Source organism: Siniperca chuatsi, linkage group LG12 (genome assembly GCF_020085105.1).
Source record: "Siniperca chuatsi isolate FFG_IHB_CAS linkage group LG12, ASM2008510v1, whole genome shotgun sequence".
NCBI classification, from domain to species: Eukaryota; Metazoa; Chordata; class Actinopteri; order Centrarchiformes; family Sinipercidae; genus Siniperca; species Siniperca chuatsi.
This window is the reverse complement of record NC_058053.1, coordinates 14,517,512-14,539,900: the sequence shown is the minus strand read 5'-3', so window position 1 is coordinate 14,539,900 and position 22,389 is coordinate 14,517,512. Positions and strand designations below refer to the sequence as shown.

The 22,389-nt window shown below is 38.3% G+C and overlaps 3 protein-coding genes across 8 annotated transcripts in view; 1 reads left to right on the top strand and 2 right to left on the bottom strand.

The window, feature by feature from the left end:
- Positions 1-13,472, bottom strand: part of ubr3 (ubiquitin protein ligase E3 component n-recognin 3) — a 44,584-nt gene extending 31,112 nt beyond the window's left edge. For all 4 annotated transcript variants that reach the window (XM_044215554.1, XM_044215555.1, XM_044215557.1 and 1 more), the window contains exons 1-20: positions 12,896-13,472; positions 11,924-12,063; positions 11,436-11,588; positions 10,805-10,960; positions 8,187-8,227; positions 7,609-7,675; positions 7,399-7,529; positions 6,960-7,188; positions 6,005-6,184; positions 4,923-5,056; positions 4,673-4,759; positions 4,525-4,590; positions 4,349-4,438; positions 4,116-4,244; positions 3,933-3,985; positions 3,711-3,844; positions 2,737-2,822; positions 2,509-2,650; positions 1,288-1,384; positions 103-244 (exon numbers count right to left, since the gene is read on the bottom strand). In XM_044215554.1, coding sequence (XP_044071489.1) covers positions 103-244; positions 1,288-1,384; positions 2,509-2,650; positions 2,737-2,822; positions 3,711-3,844; positions 3,933-3,985; positions 4,116-4,244; positions 4,349-4,438; positions 4,525-4,590; positions 4,673-4,759; positions 4,923-5,056; positions 6,005-6,184; positions 6,960-7,188; positions 7,399-7,529; positions 7,609-7,675; positions 8,187-8,227; positions 10,805-10,960; positions 11,436-11,588; positions 11,924-12,063; positions 12,896-13,329 — 2,691 coding nt within the window. In that variant the 5' untranslated portion in view covers positions 13,330-13,472. The remainder of the gene's footprint in view (positions 1-102; positions 245-1,287; positions 1,385-2,508; positions 2,651-2,736; positions 2,823-3,710; positions 3,845-3,932; positions 3,986-4,115; positions 4,245-4,348; positions 4,439-4,524; positions 4,591-4,672; positions 4,760-4,922; positions 5,057-6,004; positions 6,185-6,959; positions 7,189-7,398; positions 7,530-7,608; positions 7,676-8,186; positions 8,228-10,804; positions 10,961-11,435; positions 11,589-11,923; positions 12,064-12,895) is intronic.
- A 386-nt stretch (positions 13,473-13,858) lies between these two features.
- On the top strand, positions 13,859-16,403 carry mettl5 (methyltransferase 5, N6-adenosine). 2 transcript variants are annotated; one of them, XM_044215565.1, is made up of 7 exons: positions 13,859-14,107; positions 14,184-14,298; positions 14,398-14,582; positions 15,368-15,450; positions 15,679-15,730; positions 15,803-15,852; positions 16,284-16,403. In XM_044215565.1, the coding sequence occupies exons 1-7, from the start codon at positions 14,008-14,010 to the stop codon at positions 16,323-16,325; spliced, it is 627 nt and encodes a 208-aa protein (XP_044071500.1). In that variant the 5' UTR covers positions 13,859-14,007; the 3' UTR covers positions 16,326-16,403. The 2 variants fall into 2 exon arrangements, with proteins under 2 accessions (XP_044071500.1, XP_044071499.1); XM_044215564.1 differs by lacking the exon at positions 16,284-16,403 and having other exon boundaries at positions 15,803-16,036.
- Positions 15,516-22,368, bottom strand: ssb (small RNA binding exonuclease protection factor La). Of its 2 annotated transcripts, none has more exons than XM_044215562.1 (12): positions 22,143-22,368; positions 20,809-20,872; positions 20,618-20,721; positions 18,706-18,880; positions 17,872-17,979; positions 17,670-17,773; positions 17,484-17,555; positions 17,348-17,390; positions 17,119-17,259; positions 16,845-17,031; positions 16,605-16,721; positions 15,516-16,506 (listed from the first exon to the last, which is right to left on the bottom strand). In XM_044215562.1, the coding sequence occupies exons 2-12, from the start codon at positions 20,863-20,865 to the stop codon at positions 16,427-16,429; spliced, it is 1,188 nt and encodes a 395-aa protein (XP_044071497.1). In that variant the 5' UTR covers positions 20,866-20,872; positions 22,143-22,368; the 3' UTR covers positions 15,516-16,426. The 2 variants fall into 2 exon arrangements, with proteins under 2 accessions (XP_044071497.1, XP_044071496.1); XM_044215561.1 differs by having other exon boundaries at positions 16,590-16,721; positions 22,143-22,363.
- Between the last annotated feature and the right edge of the window lie 21 nt (positions 22,369-22,389).

Here is a 22,389-nt window from a genome sequence, read left to right as displayed (position 1 = left end):
AAATATGGCAAACAGAAGCACTTCTAATTTAGCTCAAGGAGTAAATTGAAACGCAAGGGTAACACTGTAGTATACCACATGAATGTTCGTTGAAAGGCTCACCTTGTAAAGGAGAGTGAATATCACAATGTGCAGCGTCTTGCAGTGCAACAGCTTGATTAGGCCCTTGTAACACGGATGCAGAGGAGTCCTCTCCTTGTAAGGTGGCCATGGGTTGCCAGTGTGAATGCCAGACTGTTTTAAACTAGGTGGCATCATCACCCACAAGAAAGAAAATATCAACAATAAAAGAACAATCAGCAACACACAGAACATAGTAATTACCACACCCATAAGGACGTGTACTAGCTATCAAGCAACAGAAGGTTGAATTGCCACATAAAGCATGACGATGAGAGAAATAAGAGTTTCATGAAGTGACATCTTACATTGTTCAGAGTAATTCACTGCACAAAAGGTTTTAGTCTGCGCAACAGAACAACTGATGGGCACACATTCGCTCACTCTATTAGTGATGATGGAATCATTGTTATATAAAACCAGGGCAGCCTGACAGGCAATCCATCATATTCAAACAGTGTGAATGAGCAACATGAGGCTGTATCAGACTCTGAAGGTGGCAATGGCAGCTTCAGTATATTTCAAGGAGAAATATGCCTTAGTTTCATCTGGTTTGTAACACCAAAACTGGCAGAGAAGCGTAGTGTGTATGTGAAAGAACTCCAAGTACAATTAACTACATCAGTGCTCTGTCCATACTTTCAATTACCCCCAAAAAAAAAAAAAAAAAAAGCCTAAAATTCCATTATAAAAGGTTATCTTCCCAACTACTATTTCAAACACAGAAGCATTCAGTGAGGGACCCTTTCGTTATAATTAGCATCTTCACACATTCCAGCAACCTTCGAGAAAATTAACCCCAAGGTATCTCCTTCGCCTGACACATTTGTCTTGGGAGACGTCCGTACCACAATCAAACAAGAAAGATTTCCTCAATTCTATTACAATTTAAACTGAAATATAGATTTTTCTCGACAGCTATCTAATTGGAACCAACTTGAGCACCCGGTAGGCCTGACCTCTCTTATCATGTCCCTTCATTAGCAAGTGAGAGAGGAGAGGTGACCCTATGACACTGAACAGAGCATGATGCAGGTTGGTTTTGTGAGACCAATATGAGATATACAATGATAGAAATGTTTTAATGAAAATAACTGTTTATTAAATACCTAAATTGTATAAACAAACCATTTATTTGGGTAAATTAAGGCAACACGGTTAACTTACAATGCTGAGTATCTGTCCATTGCTGACTGGACATCACGCCGATAGACTGTTCTGAGAACGACCATGATGGGATCAAACTCCTTCTCCCACACCTCAGCTAGTTGAGAAAAGGGACATAAATGTTTTGTAACCTCTGTTACAAAGTGACATTGATTCACTTTCTTCCCATTTTCACCTTCTCTATGTAAGTGGTGTAAGCCTGCCCCCAAGTGGTCTGCTGAGGACTAATGACATAGAGCTAATGCTCAAGACTTACAGCCTATTCAGGCCTCATACTCATGCCTCTTACGAATTTATACCCACAAATTAGAAGAGAAGTGTGTGGTCTGAAATACAATTCATTACATTAACTCCCTCTGTGGGTTGTGTAAGATATCTATTACACAAGTAGGCATTGAGCATAAGTTTGTTTCTATTATGTGCCATGTTACTGTTTATCAATACAATAAACCACATATGTGCAATGCACCAAGGACTACTTTAGAATAAAGATTATGATCTGTGTGATCAAATGATGTTCACGCCAGGATATAAAAATACATTACTGGAGAGCAATGTAAACATTTGAAGATACACATATTTAATTGTTCTTAGGCTAAAATAAAGAACTTTTGTCAGATTCATGAATTATTTGTAGTGAATTGTAGGCCATAAACTAGCAAATTAAATACTATAGATGTTGAGAAAATAAATGTTTTAAGTTTTCAATTCAAGTATAAAAAGCCCAGTGATTTGTTTAATATTACTTGGCACACTGTACCAGTTCTCCTCCAGATTTGGAACGGCCACTTCCCTACACATTGCAGTCCCTGTTACTGCTAATACTACTGTTGGCCAGTGGAGGGCAGCAGTCAGAGATACTGTATCTACCTCTAGATAGGATAGAGATACTGTTGTCCCCCAGATCCAAACCCCACTGTGCAGATGCCACAACCAACCAGAAGGCATTCAGCATCTCTTTAAACTTTATTGTCTGAGTCCTGTGGCCTTAATAACTAATATTAACAACTGACAGCCATCATATAGCTTTTGTTTTTTTATGTTTAAACCAAAAAACTTCTTTATTTACTTCAACATGTGCAGTTTTGCGCAAATTCAGCATTAACCACACCAGCCACTTCTGTCACATCTCTCACTGCACCTCTCAAAAAGGTCAACAGGTTATTTGTTACAATGGTCTGTTTTTAAATCATGCCTTCAGCTTCACCACAAACATCCTACCTTTAGGTGTGTACATGCCCTGCTGCATGGAGCCTCCGGGCTCAAACACTGGTGCCTTGAAGTCAGCCACAGCAGAGAGCATCTCCTCAAAACTACAACTCCCTGGTACAATGCCACTCTTTGGGTTGGGATTCTCAGGAATCTAAGAAAACGTCTTAAGGAAAAAGATTGTCATGGATAACTAAATATATTTGCTCTTTAAAATATTTGTTAAGTATTGAAGGATACAAGGTCTAACAGTGCGCTGTGTGTACGGTCATTCATACACAACTGCGAGACCATCTCAGCCCGAAGAATCTCGTCATCCGTCATCCCTGTTAATGAGAGTGAGAAGTAGAATGTAAAGACAAACATCATAATTATATGGAGTGGGGTTTCTTTCTTTTGCTGACTGTAAATATTACAAAAAACAACATGCAGAGAACATATTAACCAGAAAACTACAAAGAATTTCCTTTTTTGGTTTGGTCAACTCCAGGAATTAATATTAATAAGTTACACCTGACTAAATTTAATATCATATGTCTCCATTCCAGAGACATATGCCAGATTGAATTATTTTCCAATGTCTCCTAATGATGCAGCAACGATCCAGACAGTGACCACCCAGTCTCTACCTGTGTATGATGCCTAAACAAGGATTCTTATAAAAAGGAAAGAACAATAGCACTGCACTATCATATCTGTTGTAGAACCATCATGCCACTTCAGAGATGCAACTGCAGCATACATTATGCAAAATATGGTTGCAATACACTTGTTTTGGGACCAGCATTTTGGGATACCCCTACCTTATCACTAAACATTCACATACAAAAATTGTGATATTGTCACATACTGCTAATTGGTATTTTATTTAACATAATTAACTTAAGATGCTGCTAATGATGATTCACTGTAGTTGATGCCTGTCAGAAGCTTAATGACATCATATGCCAAAAATAGGAAAACTGCACTAGCGAAGTGAAACAGTGCTAAAAATGAACAGTTGCCTACAATGACTCCAAGACACACACCAGGATAATTTCTCAACACTCTGTGGCTTCAAAATGACCGCTTTAATGTTTCAACAACTCAGTCAGCAAACACATTATGAGCTTTGTGGAATGAAATTTACCGTAGGCTTATTTTCTTATATTGTAAGCTGTTTGTTAATTTCTTACTCCCTGTAGACTGTGTGCATCCTCTGTTGTACCACTTACCCAAATGAATGCGAAGGCTCGTCAATATGACCAGGAAGGTCAGTGCTCCTTCAAGCATCGGCCGCTCCTGCTCAGAGTCTAATACAGCATTCTGATGCTGAGATGCCATGGTCAACAGGTCAACCACTTTGAACCTGTGTGAGAGAAGACGGTGTATACAATGCTAATAATCTGTGTTGAATTAAAAATTATATGAAAGCATGTGTAAGAGTTAGAGCTTACCTCTCAAAAACACTTGAAATAAAGTAGTCCGGATCTAGTCTTGATGCACAAACCTGTCAAATAAATGAATACAGAAAGAGAAATTAAAAACAAATAGGAACAAAATAATGATTATTGTTAAAACAACTACAGTATATGAATGATACCGATAGTGAGCACGGCCTGTAATACAGCAACCCAAACCTGGAGCAGATAGATGTCTGGGTCAATCATGGAGTTGCAGAAGTGTGACTGCACGTAGGTCATAGCCTGTCCCTTGATCTGAAGACCATTCCTGACCCACATGTTGCTGTGGATCTCTGACAGGCATGCCTACAGCCATACATAGCAAGTTTTAGTAAACATGTGGCTAAAGACCTGGAGATGTATACATTAATACAAACCACAAATCAGTTTTTGGGCCTTTAGTGTTATACCTGGATTTGGAGTGGATGCACCATGATCTTCATCAGCATCTCCTGGTCGGGCAGGAGGCTGTCCAGGTCCAGGCCTTGGCACTTTACAGCCTGAGAATTTTCAACCAAACAAACTTTAAAACACATACAAATATAATGCAGAGTCATGTCCTAAGAGATAAGAACCTCTGACATACCTTACTGAGGAACATGGCATAGTAGCGGTGCAGTGGCAGGTGAAATGTCACTTGATTTGGAGCAGGCTATAAGAGATATAAGAGCCATAAGATACAGGGGACGAGAAAGATTGCTTGTAAATACAGTGGTTTGGCTTTTAAATTTTACCTCGTCAATGAAGCCAATGGTATCAAACCAGATCTGTAGGGTCTCCAAGCAGTAGCGTACCACAGTTTTAGTATATTCCTGTGTCTCCTGTTAAGAGGGAATTTACCATGTTAAAAAATCCTATAGGGTTATACAGTAAGTGCCAACAGCACAGGATGCTCGAGATGCATGTTCCATTAATCATTCAAGATCATCACGAATGCACACAGGAGATGCATGTGAGAGTAGTCTGAGTGTAAACAGGACTTACTTTGACTTTGCAGTGTGTTAAGAGACCCCACATTGGTTGTGCACAAGCCTCGAGTTCTGCTGCAAAGGCTGCATAGTATGTCTGGGACTCAAATTCCACATGTTCATTTAACTCCCGCTTATTCAGGTTCATGCCTATCACAGCAGGAAATGGTTTAAAAAGGTTAGACAGTCACCACATATTACATGGCTTGTTAATGCTCATATAAGCAATCAATTTGAAAAAATGTTTGGGGTTTTTTTTGTTTGTTTTTTTAAATCAAAGAATGGACCTTGTGTTCTGAAAATTCAGTGTAAACCTCTGAACCCCTAAATATATATTTTTTTGTACACCAAAATTCAAAGCAAGAGCAGTGCAGCAGACATGCATACAATGTAACAGTGACACTGTGCACATAATGCCAGCAAGAGGATACTCAAGCCCACTGTAAGGGTGAGTGTTATTTTTAGGGTCGTGGTACAGTACACATGGCAAATGAGCAGCACTAACCACAATTCTAATTCAGTGACAAGAGTCATACACCCCACGACTCACTTTTTCTACAAGGCATTGTTATCAATAGAGGACAGATGAGGTCCACCTGTCTCTGACTAAGCATTCTGTTAGTATATAAAGACTAAGTGAAAATCTGCACAAGCAGGAGCAATCATTTAAATCAAGTGTTGCATTTGACCTCATGCAATTTGTATCACAAATGACAGAGATATTCAATTGTGGCATTATCTTGGCACTACACTGTCATAATAGAATAGATGGGGTACAAAAAAAGCAAGTATTAATCAATCAATGACAAACAAATAACAACAGGGTAAGTAATAAGCACACCCAAAGGATGCTATGGGATCAAAGAGCAAACCTGTTTTATGACCATTTGTCTCCGGTGTAAATATTCTAATCTGAATTATCAAAAGGTAGATAGACGTTGAAATGTCTTTGAGCAAGCACACTGAACGTGTGAATGAGAGGCACAGTGAAGTACTTGACTTGTGCACAGTGGAGTACCTGAGCACTGTGCTGCTCAGGTAAAAAAGCGCTATATATATGCAGTCGATTTACCATTTACCTATCAAACTAACACTTACCTTGGAAAAATGACACGAAACTCATCCACAGCATCAACAATGAATGGTCCTCTAGGAACTTTTTCGCTACACTTTGGTGTGAGAGGATGTTAATAAAGTCACTAACTAATGGCCAGTAGGTGTTGTTCTTTAACAGAGCCTCACTGCAGTTCACCACAACATGGCGACTGTTCTCTTCATCTAAAAAAGGAAAAAACAAAAGACAAGGAAACACACACAGACATTAAGTTAATTGCATTTTGGCTCACTTTGTATTTAGTTATTCAAAAACAACACATCAAAAGAAACAAAGACATAGAGAAAGACAATACACTTGCAAGTTACACAATTCAAGACCTGGCTTCAAATACAGAGTAACAATTTTGTCTGCAGTATTAAAAAGGACTACACTCAAAAATGTAAAATTCAAGCTTGTTTCACTCAGAGCCTGCACAATGAGAAGGGCCAGAGGTATGAAACATCTGTGCATGTTTTTTTCTTCTGCACTGAGAGTGATTAAAAATACAAAAGCAAAATTAACAGCTATATTTTGCTCTTTTGAAAGCACTCCAGTATTTCCTTCTTAAAACATTAAAACAGGCTTCATGTACCCGTTTTGGTACTACTAAAATTGAGAGCGTTCCTCCTGGTATGATGTAATCCATGCCTCATGGCCCAATCCATGACACTGGATCTTTCGCATAGGTGCAGATAATCTGACATTTTGAGTTGTGACATTAAAGCTAAATCTTTAAACCTGAATTTCATTTAGGTAAAGCAACAGTTTCACCACGCATACTGCCAAAGAAGTTAATGATCAGTCAGCAATCCCTTCTAAAAAACCTTGTCAGAAAATCTCATGCTGTTCACATGTGGTGTGGTGATCCAAACTGGGTATCACGTTAGCCACCTGCTTCGCTCTTTTCAGAAACTATTTGAAGTGTGATGAGGTGTGTTAAATCAAAATAAGTCTTACCCTGAAGTTCACTTTTAATAAGGCAACTCTCCATCATGTAGAGGAGGACTGTGACCATGATGTCCAGCAGCTGACACTCCTCTGTCACATGTCGAGCCAGCTCCTCATTGCTGAACAGCTGCACACTAATATGTACAATGCGGTTGGACATGGTATCCGACTCGTGGCTTTTCATCAGTGTTTTCATGATGAATGCATAATGCTGAACAAATGTTTTCGTAAAAGTGATCTGTCAGACAGGAAGAGAAAAGACCATAACACAATTAAGGCTTACTGTTATGATGCTGTCACTTTTAAGGAGGATTCCATTTGCTTTCAAAACCTAATACATATGACAAGCAATATTTCAGTTACCCGAGAGTCTGCGTCATGACAAGCAAAGAAATTACATTACAACTATGCAATGACATGCATCTAAAAGTGAGAGTAGACTGTATACCTTGTAATCTTGATCTGGCAACATGTTTAGTAAGAAGGTGACCATCTTCTGAGGAAACTCATATTTTATCGTCCAAAACAGCAACTCCTCCAGAAAGCATTTATGCTTCAGAGATTCAATAATACACGGGTCTGAGAACAGAAAAGGCACAGAATAAGATGGGCAGCTGATGTAACATATACTAGTGCATTACATTTTCTTTACATTTACCTTTGGTACTGCTGCTCAGCTTAACCCTCTTCCTCTGTCCAACAGACTGCCCTGCATCTTGGTCCTCCTGAGATGAAAAAAAACAACAACAAGAATTTCAACTAACAGGTCTACAAAATGTTTAACAGTGACTGTAGTTAGTGTATGTCAAATTAAAAACAGACTAACCTGAAATGTTAAGAGGCAACTTTTTTTTTTTTTTTTAAATCAACAACCATTTTGGTAATTGATTAAATCATTTAATTATACAAGTTAAAACATCAGGTAAAAATGGATCAAGTGTTTGTTAGTATGTCCATATTGTCTATATGTGTATGCACTAATTAGTGACTAAAAATGAAAAAAAATGTATCAAGTAAAAATCCCAAACAAACAGAATATCTTTGGATTTTTGGATGATTTAAGACATTTATATAGATTCTGGTAACTTGTGATGGACATTTTCTTTTACATTTAATAGACAAAATTATTCATATACTCATAAAAGAAAATTAGAAAATAATCTTTTGGACCTTTAAATAAACTTAAATTGAAATGGTTAAAATTAGTTAGTTATTCTGTGTGATGCGGGCACATACCTCTTTATTAGACTCATCTGGGCTCCCTGGTGCAGTGGTTCCTAAGAAACCAAGGAAAACATTTAGCCCCTAAGTAGCCATTAGCAGCATTTTAAACCACTGGACAAACACATGCAGAAGCTCGAGATAGCACTGATTGCAAAACTGACAATTTGTTCAAACATTGGTACTCAACATGGGTTAAAATAAGATGTGACACACTTTCTAATTCCTTCAAAATCATGTATGCAAAGTTCGATTTTTCTAGAAATAAGTGCTTAGGTCTGCTCAGTCTGGCGATAAACTTTATTTGTTTATCTTAACCAACTGTCATCATACATGAACATTATCTAGAATAGCTATGATATAGGCAATCCAGCCGACAGGGTTACCCTTTGTCTCCACTGCTATTCACATTAACAAATTAACCTCTAGCCATGGCCGTAAGAGCACATACAGGATTATCAGGCATTACAATTGGGGGGATAGATCATCGCATCTCTTTATATGATGGATAGTATATATAGTATTCCCAGTCTGATGAGATTAATTGAAAATTTTGAGGTGTTCTCTGGATATAAAATAAACAATTCCAAATCATTATGTATCAGTATGTCAGAGATATCAAAGCCGTAAAAAACACTTCTTTAAATATTTACAGCTAAAAAGCTACGTGTCATCAAAACATGAACAGATAACTTACATACCACCTTTATCAAAACTTGAGGAAATAACACTTGTAAATTTAGAAGAGAAGGGCCACATATCTAAACATTATAGCATATTGGTTGCATATAGTATTGAATCAACACTAGATAAATTAAATGCTTGGAAAATGGATATACAAGAAGACATTGAGGAGACAGATTGGAATGATGCTTGTTTAAAAGCGCAAAAACAGACAGTAAATACAAGGTTTAAATTAAAGCTACAAGCAGCAACAGGCCCTCGCACCTGACCGCATGTCGGGGCGTGCAGCATCCGTGGCGATGTTGCCGGAGGTCAAACGACGCATCTCTGAATTTTCATGAATTTTGAATACCGCACGAAGGAGTTAAATGTCACTTCCTGTGTCCGCTACATGGTGCTAGACAACACCCCCTAATTATACGTTGTGTTCCAGTATATGAAGTTTGGACCACACCATGAAAATTTAACATGAATCAAATGATGATTGTTAGATAAGGCCTACTTCCTGTTGCCAGTAGGCGGCGCAATGACTGTGACTCTTTAATGGCATGTAGATGTCCTCAGACCGGGACTCTTATCAAACATGTGAAATTTGGGGAAGATTGGACAATGTACACTCTCAAGTTATAACAACTTCCTGTTTCATGGCAAATAGTGCATCGCCACAGCAACAGCACTTGATGAAAACTCAGAAGCTGTATAGTATATATAATATAGCATCATCAATGTTTTAAGGCTTGTCTGCCAAAATTTGAGGTTGATGTAATCAACCTGCTAGGAGGAGTATGTCAAAATATAAAAGGTGTCATTTCCTGTTGCCAGTAGGTGGCGCTGTGACTATGACTGAATATTGGCATGTAGATGTCTTCAGGCCAGGACTCTTATCAAACATGTGAAGTTGGGAGCAGAATTGACTTTGTACACTCAAGTTACAACAACAGCCTGTGTCATGGCGAAACATCGACATTCAACGAAAGATTCACAATATAGCATCATCAAGGTCTTAAGACTTTTCTGCCAAAATGTGAAGTGATCTAGTCCTGTCAAACTTCATCCTATGTCTGCTAATATTCGAGATGTTCATACTAAATGTTAGGACGAGAAAGGTACTTTTTCACTGTCTATTGGAATGTCCAAAGATCCAAAGCTTCTGGAAGGATGTTAGAAAATGTTTGTGAGAGATGTTTAATACCAAAGTCCCTTTAAATAAACTCTGTGTGCTTGGAATATATGGGCTTTATACAAACATCAAAACAGACTAAACTTCTGGACTTTAGACTTCTTCAAGCCAGGAGAGCTATTGCAGTATGTTGGAAGAGTATGGACGCTCCATCATTGAGAATGGAGCTTTTGGATTGTATCGATCTGGAAAGACTAACTTACATTGCTTAGGGCAAGCAGAAAGACTTTGTTCAACTCTGGGAACCATACATGAATGTCATGAAAGATGGAAATGTAGGCTTTACCTGAAAGGAAAATGTAAACAATGTAGGGAAATATTATATTTTATTTGTATTCTATCCAACATCAGTACAAGTTAAGTGTAGGTGCATGTGTAATGTACGTATTTCTGGTCTCAAACTGTTACTATACGTTTATGTATGTTTCTTTGATGTGATGTTATACCATAAGAAAATGACATATTGTAAAAAAAAAAATATATATATAGGACTGTGGTGCTATGGAATAAAGGGTACATTTGTGCACTTTAGCGCCAATCGTTTGATTGCTTTTTTATTTATTTAGCATTTAGCATAATGGAATTATGTTTCACTCTGTTTGTTTGCTGCAAGAGAAAAAAGTCCTAACAATAACTTTCTGGCACCTGCAGGGCTTAGACCCCTGAAAAATGCATGCACATTATCAAGAAAACAGTTTTAAAGCCACTTTCAATGGCTGAGAGATGATTAATGATAATATGCTTCATATAATGTGTATAGTTATCTTACCCAATAAGACCATCGCTCCTGCGCCTCCTTCAGCACCAACAGTGACATCAGCAGTAGCACCTTGGGCTTTCTCCTCCACAGTCACCAGACCTGAATTCTTCAAGGCTGACAAATACTTGTCATAGTTCTTTTTAGCATACAAATTCTCCTCTTGGCCTGTAACAGTGAAGCAAAACATAAATTGCAACACTTATTGTCATGTCAACATCTCAAGATGAAGAAAACTTTATCACAAGCAAATGTGCATGATTTGAAGTAAAGGAGACCTGGATTAGGTATTCTGCTACAGAATGCATGTCTTAGATGAAACTGCAGACCAAAAGGTTTTCTTTATATTTTAAACAGTGAATGTTACACATTTTAGTATATGCATTTCTTTTTTTAATATCACGTTTTGAAAATGTCCATAGGTGCTTAATTAAATAAAGCAGAATCGGTCTTTTCCTCATGAGAAATAATTGTAATGCACTGGCAACAGACGATAATAAAGAAACAACACAAAAACATTACTTTAATGATTTAAAAATGATTGCCTAAAACCACGAAAGAAAGCACTAAAATGCTATGGTATGGCAGTGCTTGATCATTACCAACCTATGTTGGTTTAACACAAACTAGTGTAGATATTTACCCATGCTCAACTCCTTGAATGTTTGCTGATTGGTCAAGATCTTTGTCAGTACAGTCCTCATTGCTCCTCCCATCTTCGTGAGCTCCTCCAGGAAGGAGATCTGAGGCTCCAGCTGCTGCAGGACTTTCTGTAGATCTCTCTCAGTTGAGGTGTCTGGTAAAGCAAGATAAGATATATAAGCCTATATCAGTCTCAGTAAATTGTGAACGTAATTTTGGATGTAAACAGTTGTATAATACTGGTTTCTGGATTGCACAGCAGATCCTGTTTTGCATTTGATATGCAACAAGACATCCACATCATATATAAAATGTCAAAATCAAAGTAAATGGGAGAATATGGAATACTTTTGATACTAGGTTTCTGAAAGACTCAGACACAGTTTAAGTATTTTTTCATAGTTACAGCTTTTGTTTAAAGGTGGTCAGTGGGTCAAAGTATTTTCTCACATCTTTGTAAAGAGAAGACCGTTGAATGAGTGTTTTCACCTGGCTCAGTGTATCCATCTCTCAGATACTGTATGATACACAGGATAAAGCGAGGAAGAACCATCTCAGACATCAAGAGAAGGTCTCGAGGTATTGAGGGGACATTCTCCCCTGTTCTCAACCGATGCCGTCTGCAAAACCTGTCAGAAAACAAAACAAAAAAAAGTTGATGTTGCAGCTTAAATCACCAGAAACTGAGTGCAGTTTGGGAAGAAGCTTTATAATGGTCTTGCCAAACCAGAAAGTTGGGTTTAAGTATAATTAGATTTTTAATTTTTGTTTGCTTTTATGGATGTAATACTCGTGATTACATCAAGGTAAAGAGTTAAACATTGGGTTGGGTTGAGGTTAAAGATGACTGGGATTAGGTGAGCAATCCAGGGAATTTTTTTTATTCAAAGGTAACTCGAGATAACAGTATCAAAACTGTGAATATAATTTGTGTATACGTTCTGACTCAGTCATACAATATTTTATCTATAGTATGATAGTACATTACAGTTTCTGAGAGGGGAAAAAAAAAATCAAGAATGGAAAATGATGATAAAATTATAGCTATAATTCAGGCTTTAACAGTAGTAAAAGAGGACACGTTTACATCACGATAATCGAGCTCCCAGACCATATTTAAGCAGTCACATATTGGTAATATATACATATATAGAAACATCCAGCTACAACTGCTGGAATTATTGTTATGGTTAGCAAGGCTGGCTAATCCTCTGAGCAGAGCTGCTTAGTCGAGGGTTTCCTATTAATAAATGACAGGAGCATCGTAATATTCAAAACTGTTGCTGACTGGCAGTTATTCGTAAGCATATCTCAGACAGAATTATCTGGAAGCTGACATCAACTACGCAGATCAGAAAATGTTATTAGCTATGTTAGCATCCCACCTAGACCTGTCAAAACAATACTGGATAGCCCGTTGGTTAGCATAGCCAGCTTAGCTAGCAGCTAGCTTGGACTTACCCACTCTCTCGCATGACATTACTGTCTCCACAGTCACAGGCCCCACCAGCCTGGCTCCTGAACATGTTGAAGTCATGGCCCGTGTGGTCTCCGTTATTGAAACACTCAGCACACAGTGACATGCACGGGGAGATGCCACAGGTCCGGCATCGATATGCCACGAAATTAGCCGTCCAAACCAATCCGCACAGAGTCGCGTTGTCATAGGACCGGACCGTTTTGCAGAACTCCTCGAAACCTTCGCCTCCTGCAATTAGACATTTACACCAGTCAAGAGCCTCTGTGTCCGCCGCTGGTTTTTCGGGATTTAGCACAGCGTCGAGCAGCTCGAGAAGTTGTCGGACCCCGGAGCTATTGTCAGTCCGATTTAAGTCTTCCTTCAAGTGAGCGGCAGTGGCTTTCTTGTCCCGGCGCAGCAGCGACGCCGCCATCATGCACTCTGGCTTGTTGTCCACAAATTTATTTTTGTTGTCTTGTTTCCATGTTCTCGTGCGTTCTCGCGATACGGTTGGTTACGTCGTTGTTGGCTCACGAATTTCGTAATGTAATTTACGCCCAGTGTGCGTTGTGGAATGAAAATTAATCTATTGAAAGTATTTGATCTAATTATGCCTTGTATTGACCCAGCAGCATGTAAGGCGTATTGCTTGTTTAACCAGCTCGGTTCTTACACAGTCATACGTGCTGTTTTGTTTTCTTGTTTCTAGGTAACTGATGCTCGTTTGGAACCGTCCCTGTATCATAAGACTGATAAAGATAAAACATTATTTTAGTGCACCCATGCAACACAATGCTGCTGCTTATTCATGTTACACTTTTTTTTCTTCTGGCAGTTACGTTATAACTAAGTCACATTTAAAGATGCCAGTGTGAAACTTTGCCTACAATAAATTAATTTAATAAAACAAAAAACGCAGTTGGGAACTATAATCACTCGTTCCGGGGGCAAAGTCGGATTATTTTGAATGATGCGCACCCTCTTGCGGAAGTCGTCTACAGCCATGCTCAAAAATGTACGCTCCCAACGACTTTAGCTAAAGAATATATTTAAATAACAAATCAGAGTTGTAGCACAGGGGACACACAGGTTTGGGACATCACAGTCGCTAGTAATGAAACTAAAAGAGCTAGAGAGTTGCCTACAGCGAGTGGACACATTTGAAGAGCCAAAAATCCTATTTGAGCAATATCCAACCAGTCCTCATATTGCTGGTGAGGTAAAATGTGTGATCATAGGAGACTTGGTTGATATGATGATTATTCTCATTAACTATCTCTCCCCCCACAGCATGCATGCTTTATACAATCCAAAGTACGTTTGATGACATTGAGGGTAAACTAGTGGCTGATCTGGGATGTGGCTGTGGAGTCCTCAGCATCGGGGCTGCGGTGCTTGATGCAGGGTAAGAGCGTCTGACCATCTTAATTACATTGTTTTCAATCATGTCAACAGATTTCGGTTAACAGCTGTACTTTATAATTTCCTTCTCTCTCTTCTTCAGTTTGTGCGTCGGCTTCGACATTGACGATGACGCTCTGGGCATATTCAGAAGAAATGCAGAGGAATTTGAGATTTCAAACGTGGATCTGGTCCAGTGTGACTTGTGCTCTCTGGAGGCAGAGGCTTATGCCGACAAGTTTGACACTGTAATAATGAATCCACCATTTGGGACAAAACACAACCAAGGTGAGTACACTGTTTAAAGGGCCACTCCAGTGACTTTTATTGTGCTTCTATAAAGTTGGGGGACTTCCAAAAGACAGATTTTAAAAAGAATCCAGCAGAGGCCAAGCTATCCTGGTTTTTAGTCCCATTGTATGGGTCAAGATACTCAAACTCTGGATCCTACAATCCCCATAATGAAACCCACTAGCATCCGTCAGCACGCCCTCCCTGTCACACCCATGTTTCTCAAACTCCACGCCCCCATTCATGTCATTGGACAACTTCAGACAATTGCATGATAGACATGTAGAATGTGACTAAAAAAACTTTTCACCCACATCTCTTGGTCTCCCTCATAAGGTTTACATTTTTTTTTTATTTGGGTTAAAATACTTTGCATTGAAAATGTGGCACAATATTCATTGCGTTTGTGTTTACTTACATTGAACAATGGACTCCAAATTAGTTTTGTTTTCAGGCTTTTCTGTATTATATAGCGCAAAGTCGGATATATCAGAGCTTTCTGAAAAATTGGAGTTTCCCTGTTGTAATTACAATGTTGAACTTTGACAAACAGTATTTAAAAGTCGGAAACTGGTAATCGTGGCAACTCCCACATGACATGATCATGGCATTAGAAAGCTCTCTTAACCTACAATCGACATTTAACAATAGTTTTAACAGGCTGAGTGGTTGTCCATGTATACTGATCTTCATGTGTAAAAATCAGTAGAGTACCCCTTCAACTAAATGCAGCCCCATTGAGTTACATGTAGTTTTACATTTGTTTTTATTCTTTCTTCAAGGCATGGACATGAAGTTCCTACAGGCCGCTTTAACAATGGCAAAGACAACAGTGTATTCACTTCATAAAACATCAACACGAGCGGTAAGTTCAGTATCCATACCAGTCACATTTACAGCACTGTGGAATTAAGAGCTTTTGAAGCAAAATGGGATCACAAGTCTTTATTAGGAAAACAGACTCAATTATTAGTAAAAACAGTGACTTTACATAACTGTAACCATGTCGTAAGTTTTATGACTCAAGTCTCATGTCTACATCTCTGGTATGAAGAGTGAAACGCTTGACTCGTAATTCGTTATCTAATTACAGCACATACAAAAGAAGGCTAATGACTGGGGAGTGAAGATGGAAGTAATAGCAGGTGAAAATAATACAGTACATCTTCTCTACAACTAAAATATTCCAACACTGACTACATACTCTCTCTTTACAGAATTAAGGTACGACTTGCCAGCATCTTACAGGTTCCACAAAAAGAAATCGGTAAGCCAATATACTGTCACACTACAGTCTCAGGGAATACGTTTTCCAGCAGATGTCTGAAGCTGTAATTGACATAACACATTCAAACAGATCTTAATTCATTTATGTGAATGTTTTATTTGCTATTAACATATGCAAACTTAAAAAAATAGCAAAGCAGATGTTCTTATCACTCAATGTAGGAAATCTACAAGGAGAAAAAAAACAAAAAAACAATGGCACACAGATTCTAGATGTCACACAGGTCTTACAAAACCATTTAATTGTTCAGGTGAAATTAAATTACTGTCAAAGAGCAGATTTATGTTGAATGATGATAAAATCAAAAACATCTTAAGAGAAACATAGGTACATAAACAACATGTGAGGCACCATATACAGGGACTTAAAAGGCTGAAAACTGACATCAAGCTTTGCGAATTCTTCTCCAGGTTGACATCCAGGTGGACTTCATAAGATTCTCCAAAGCCTGACGCTTTCACTGGAATGGATTTAACTTGCCTCTGCATTTTCACTGTTTATAATAAATGTTTTCCAAAAAAAAAAAAAAATTCTGGTTGTGACCTCCTTGTGATTAGGATCCGTTTTCAGTTTTGGCAACCTTTGCTGCAGGACCATCAGCGTCTTCTAGTTCCCTCTTTGGGGCTGCGGGTGCTAGAGGAAAAGTACAAAGTAGATATATGATCACAGCAAACCATCAAACCAAATTCGGAAGCTCCGAAAGATGCTGAACTTACCTTCATCATCATCACCTTCATCATCACTATCAAATTTCGTCTTTTTGCCCCTGTACTGAGTTCTGCCTTGATCTCTGCCACCTCTTCCCCTTCGGCCTCCTCTTCCTCTGCCACCTGATCTTCCTCTGCCACCTTTTAACACAGACAAGATACATCCGCACTAAATCATAAATACAGTAAATTAATCATTGCCTATCTAAAATAGTTTGACTTACAGATCATTTTCGATCTGCTGCTAGTTTGAAAATAGTTTACCTCTGCCTTTGGACCTGCTGTAGGATTCTTGTTGAGCTTCGATTATCTTCTTCAGTTCATCTTTCTCCTCATCTCCTTCAAGCACCTGCCATGTAACACTGTTGTTCTTGATTTTCAATTCCCCCCCGTTTGCCTCTTTGGCCTTATCGAACGCTTCCTTTGCATTCCCATCGAACAGGAGTGTGCCCTTGTTAAAAGGAAGAATACATCATTTTAATTACATCACATCTGTTTACCCTGAGTACGAGACTTGAGTGGTGGGGAGTTTACTTACCTCTTTGGCCCCTCTTGTAAAATCAACCCACTTTATTTTTCCATGCCCAGAGAACAATTCATGAAAGTCCTCTCTTGAAACATCTTCAAGCTCTCCTGAAAACTTTAACAAGCAACCTGTCTGTTCATCCAAAAGCAGACCCTGCAACACAAATGACAAAGTATTGTTACTGACCAGAGCCCATCCCAGCGAGAGAACTTAAGCTTGTAAGCACTTAGGGGCATCTTACCATTTCTTTCTCTTCTGCATGTTTCTGCTTTTGTTCCTTGTCCCTGAATATTTTTTTGGGAGGAAGAGGGTCAGTAATTATTCACAAAATGTACAGTATGTTTTTAATGACAGAAAGGTATTGCATGTGTACTCACTGTTTAGCTTTTGCTTTTGTCTCTGCTTTGAAGTGTTTTCGCTCTTCTGCTTTCTTTGCATGGTAGTCTTCTCTGAAATCAGAACAGCAATGACATGATTATTATATAGAGTGATTCAAAAGTTTGTATGGAAAACAACATTTTTCCACTGTAGATAAATCTTAAAGAAGAAGCAGTACAACTTACCTTGATAACACAAGCATCTCATTGTCTTTGAATGACTTTATGTCTGAACGTTCTAGGAACTTCTTGGATGAATCTTCTGTATCAAAACAGATAAATACTGATCCCTGTAAAGAATTGAAGTAATTAAAAAATATCCCCAAATTCACTGGAGAAAAAATTAATAAAAAAATACAACTGGAATTGTTAAATATATTTAATATACCTTGAACTGCTTTTGCAGGTTTCTCCTCATCTGAATGTTTTCTATGGTGCCTTTCTCATTCAGCCACTCCTGAATCTCATCAAGGGTAGTTTCGAGAGGAAAACCTTTCTAGATGAGAAAATATATTAGATTGTGGGAAAACCACAACAGTATACCCAAGGTAAAGAAGACAACCTGAATATGCACAATGGAAATTTTTGGCAACGCATTGCAAATTATTGATAAATTATGTAAACTTAGCACAAATACAGTGTCATGACATGCAGATGTTTTCTAGGAATATACAGACTTTTTTTGCCTTGTTTGCAGTTTTATATATGGTAAATATACACTTTATATATTTTATAAATATTCAGTTTATTAGGTGCACCTAGCTAAAACTAATGCAGTCTAATACAGGCCTGCAGTAAATCCTACCTTCATAAAGACCATAATGTTCAGTTTTTGTTGCTTTATTATCATTTTGAAGGCTGTAGTTTGTGGTGCTGCATAACTGTAATACGTTATACTGACAGGTGTTATTTTATTCACCCCATTTATATCAGCGAGGGTAGGCTAAATAGCAGAAAACACCTCTGTGTTCAAAAGAACCAACTACATCCTCCAAAGTGATCATAAAGTCGAATCAACACCTCTCAAACTGTTCCAACAGAAACTGAACATAACTTTCATGAAGGTAGGATTTATTGCAGGACTGTTGTATTAGACTGCATTAGTTTTAACTAGGTGTAACTAATAAACTCAAAACAGTGTGTTAAGCGACAACTACAAAAATTAGTGTTTTATTTAAAAATATGAATTCTGAATTAGTGTGCAAGCAATTTAAAAACTTACAATGTACACAGATTTGTGTTTAAGAGCATCTTTGTATTCATCATTCAGTTCTGGTAAGGGTTTGTTTGGAGACCTCCTGACTTTAGTCTTGTCTTCACTGATTTCCAAGAGGCCAGTCTTTGATTTTTGGAGAGCTGCAACGATGACGCTGCTTTCTGCAGTTAAAGACTTCAGTCTGGGAAGAGAATACAGACGTTTCAACAAATACTCTGAACCCGAAGGTCCTGCTGTAAGAGCGTGTGTAAATCCTAAAGGTTTACAGGAGCATGCATTCTTCATCCCACTGCAGTGACACAGTACAAAGCTGGAGACACTGCATAGCATCTAAAGTCTTCCTTTTAATGAGGATCTTTGTCTCAGCCAGTACAGATATTATGCGTCACCACAATCACTCATAGCTGGGATTTTCTCGATATCTGCAGGGCTCAATTTTTAAGGGTAAATGAAAAAAATAAATAAAACAAATCACACAGGCAACTTACTTACAACTGCACTAATTAGGCTTGATTAGAAAGAAAAAGTGCTGACTCACATCGACATCTGTCTACATAAAATTCCAAATATACAGACTAACCACTTGGATTAGTTGTCAATAAGAGGGTCTTTGAGTCTAATGGCCCTACATGCATACCTCTTACATTAAGCAAGAGGTGTGCCTGTTTTTGTGTGCATGCTGTGGCTAAATGTAGTCTGGCTGGTGACGAGTACACTTCAACCAGGGTGAGGGCATGTGCAAAGGATCCATAAACTGATTAGTCATCACGGTCTTTCTCTTCTTGCTCAGTCACACAACCTCCAGTCCAGTTTCTCTCTTCTCCAATTAGCTAATTGAAAAATTCTCCACCTCACCATTCCTTGGTGAACATTGCTTTTAGTTGATTTTTTCCCTTGTCTTGTTATTGAAGCGTCAGCAACTGATTCAGACATGTCGTGCTGGTGAGACCCGTGATGTCAAAGCAAATATTTCCTCATCAGCTGTTAAAAACGCACACAGCTGCGTTCCATACAATTTTGCTGTCTGAGATATTTACAATAATTTGACAAGTTTTTTTAGGTGTAAAGCCCACATTGCTGCAAGATATATATGACATGTTTTGGTCAGTGACAACCACTGTTGTTTTCCATAATAATAATAATAATAATAAAAAAATAAATACACTTTTACTACACTAGTTTAGTGTAGATTACTTTTAGGACTCAGTGATCTCACACACTCCCTTGTGGTGTCAGAGTGCCACCCAAGTAATGCAGTAACAGCAGTGTGATTGCAGGTAAGCACTAACATTACCTACAGGCACAGAGAGAGCCAGCCCGTTATTTGTTGGACTCCTCATTTTAAGATACCCTTGCACATATATGTCAACATGCAAAAGACAGCCACACCCTCTAGATGATGGTAAAACATGGGACTAGATGGGCACTGAAATAGAGACTGTCAGATCATTTCACATCATCAGTCAGCTTTAATTTATTAATTTGCTGCAGCAAAATGTCCTGTGTTAACAGATTGAATACCTGGATTTCTGTGCTCAAATTTCAGGCATCACAATGAGCAGACAGTTAGAGTGTTAAACAGCACCGCAGAGAAAGTAAGGAGAATGTTTAATGAGGGGTTATGAAGGAGTACCTTACATTACTTGGTTTGTGTGTTGTATGGGATGCCTAATGTAAGCAACAAAATAATAAACACCAAGCTTTGAAAAACAGAAACAGTAACTCGCTGTATTCTCTATCAAAGTGAAAGGGGAATTTTGGTTAATGTGTTTGTCTGATTTGATCCTCCCAGGTAACACGGTGTTGCATTTACACAAAAGGATAGGTATCAGTGAATGAACGAGTGAAACAAAGCTACGAGTAGTTATTGCTTTACACAAGTTAAACAGAGAATGCGATAAAGAGAAGTATAACGAACCTGTTGAATTTAAGCATCGTCTCCAAAGTCACCCAGCCATCATCAAGTTGCAGTTGTTCTTTGAGAAACTTGTCTCTCGGAAGATTGTGATCCCCAAAGTAGTACTAGAGGTGGGAATGAGATACATTTTTAGAGCTGAATTTAACTGGCTTTCACAATATGTAAGTGTACATTTTAAAAATCAGAATTACCTCTATTTGTCGTGCCACTTTCATCTCAATTGGAGACATCTCTTCATTTTCTGCCATGATTGATCTGTGTAAACAGTAACTCATACAATTAAGAAAAGATACCCTTCTCAATTAATAATTGATTACTCTTCGATGGATATGATACATTTCTGTAAATTTAAACATAGAAACTATTAGTTGATTAAACAATTAGTACATCTAAAAAGAAAACAAAAAACAATCTGATAATCAAGTAATTGTTTAATTTACATATTAAGCAAAAATGCTAAATATTTTCTTCTCATATGTGGGGACTTGCAGCTTTTCTGTTTTATATCACTGCACATTCAGTATTTTTGGTGGTCTGTTGGTCAGACAAAACACGCCATCGAGTAACCGGGTCATGAATTCTGGAAAGAGACATTGCTGTTGAGTGTTTCAAATGTATTTTTTTGGCGCTTTGAGCACCACAAGCCGAGTGCCATATAGTCCCATTATATTTACCAAAACAATCTAGATGGATAAATAGCACTACAGGTGAGAGGAAAAAAATGTGTATTTTTGATTTTGGGGTGAACTGTCCCTTTAAATTCCATTCACCTCCATTTATTGGCGAAGACTGTTTGGATCTTTTCAAAAAAATTCTGCAAATGAGCAACAGGGCCAGATACCACGAGTTTGGTTTTTTTTTGTCTTTTTTGCTCTGTTGAGATTTGAGTGAACCAGCCTTTTATAGCAATCTAGAGAGTTCTGAACCATTCCTTGCCATATGCAGCTCTTGTCTGGAGCGAACTGTAATAAGTCAGTTATAATTTGTTACAGTTTAACAGCAAGAAACAAATCCCAAAACAACATTCAACAGCTGGTTATATATCTTGAATAGCTTGACCCAGTAAATTAAATCTAAAAATGCCAATTTAAGTATGACTAAATATGCATACAATTGGCATAAACAGGAAACAGATTTAATGTATTCTGATTCCATGCTGCTGTTGCTGCTAGCTTGATGATAGCTAACCTGCTAGCATAGCTTAGCTTACATGCCGCAGCTGTACACTGGCCACGCTGTGTGCGCGCACACTAAAACTAAGTCACCCAGCTTATTGAGTCAAGCCACGTCGGCAGTATGTGTTCTTCAGTGTGATATTTGGTTGGCCATAAATTACTGTAGTACGTAATGTTAAATTAGTCATTTACACTGTGCGCAACTCCATTCTAGCAAAAGCATGCTATTCAAACATGCTAAACGATAATGTCTAGTTACTCTATTCTTTTGAGAACCTACAAAATATTTACAAGGTAATTTAAAGAAACCATAAAAGCCCTTTTACACCATCATGAAAAGTTATACTCACAATACGTTGAATCGCCGCTGGCACCAGTTTTAGCTGTTCAAACCTGAAGTCCTCACTTTTCTGCTCGCACGTTGTGGAACTGCGTGCTACGGAGCACACCGAGGACCAAAAAGAGGTCGTCTCAGCGCTAACGCCACTGTCGCGCTCCAGCAGTTTGGATCTGAGCAGCGACGGTATCAGCATGAGATTATCTGTGTGATGGAGGCCACAGCCCCAGGGTGTCGCTGTGAATCGATGTAACTGCAGG

What these genes read in the sequence shown, in the direction of transcription:
- mettl5 (XM_044215564.1), top strand. Translation starts at nt 14,008, where the DNA reads ATGAAACTAAAAGAGCTAGAGAGTTGCCTACAGCGAGTGGACACATTT. An exon ending in TGGGACAAAACACAACCAAG is followed by an intron (nt 14,583 to 15,367) that starts GTGAGTACACTG and finishes TCTTTCTTCAAG; the next exon opens with GCATGGACATGAAGTTCCTA. An exon ending in ATAAAACATCAACACGAGCG is followed by an intron (nt 15,451 to 15,678) that starts GTAAGTTCAGTA and finishes ATCTAATTACAG; the next exon opens with CACATACAAAAGAAGGCTAA.
- ssb (XM_044215561.1), bottom strand. Translation starts at nt 20,865, where the DNA reads ATGGCAGAAAATGAAGAGATGTCTCCAATTGAGATGAAAGTGGCACGA. An exon ending in AACACAAATCTGTGTACATT is followed by an intron (nt 17,980 to 18,705) that starts GTAAGTTTTTAA and finishes TTTCTCATCTAG; the next exon opens with AAAGGTTTTCCTCTCGAAAC. An exon ending in ACAAAAGCAAAAGCTAAACA is followed by an intron (nt 17,391 to 17,483) that starts GTGAGTACACAT and finishes AAAAATATTCAG; the next exon opens with GGACAAGGAACAAAAGCAGA.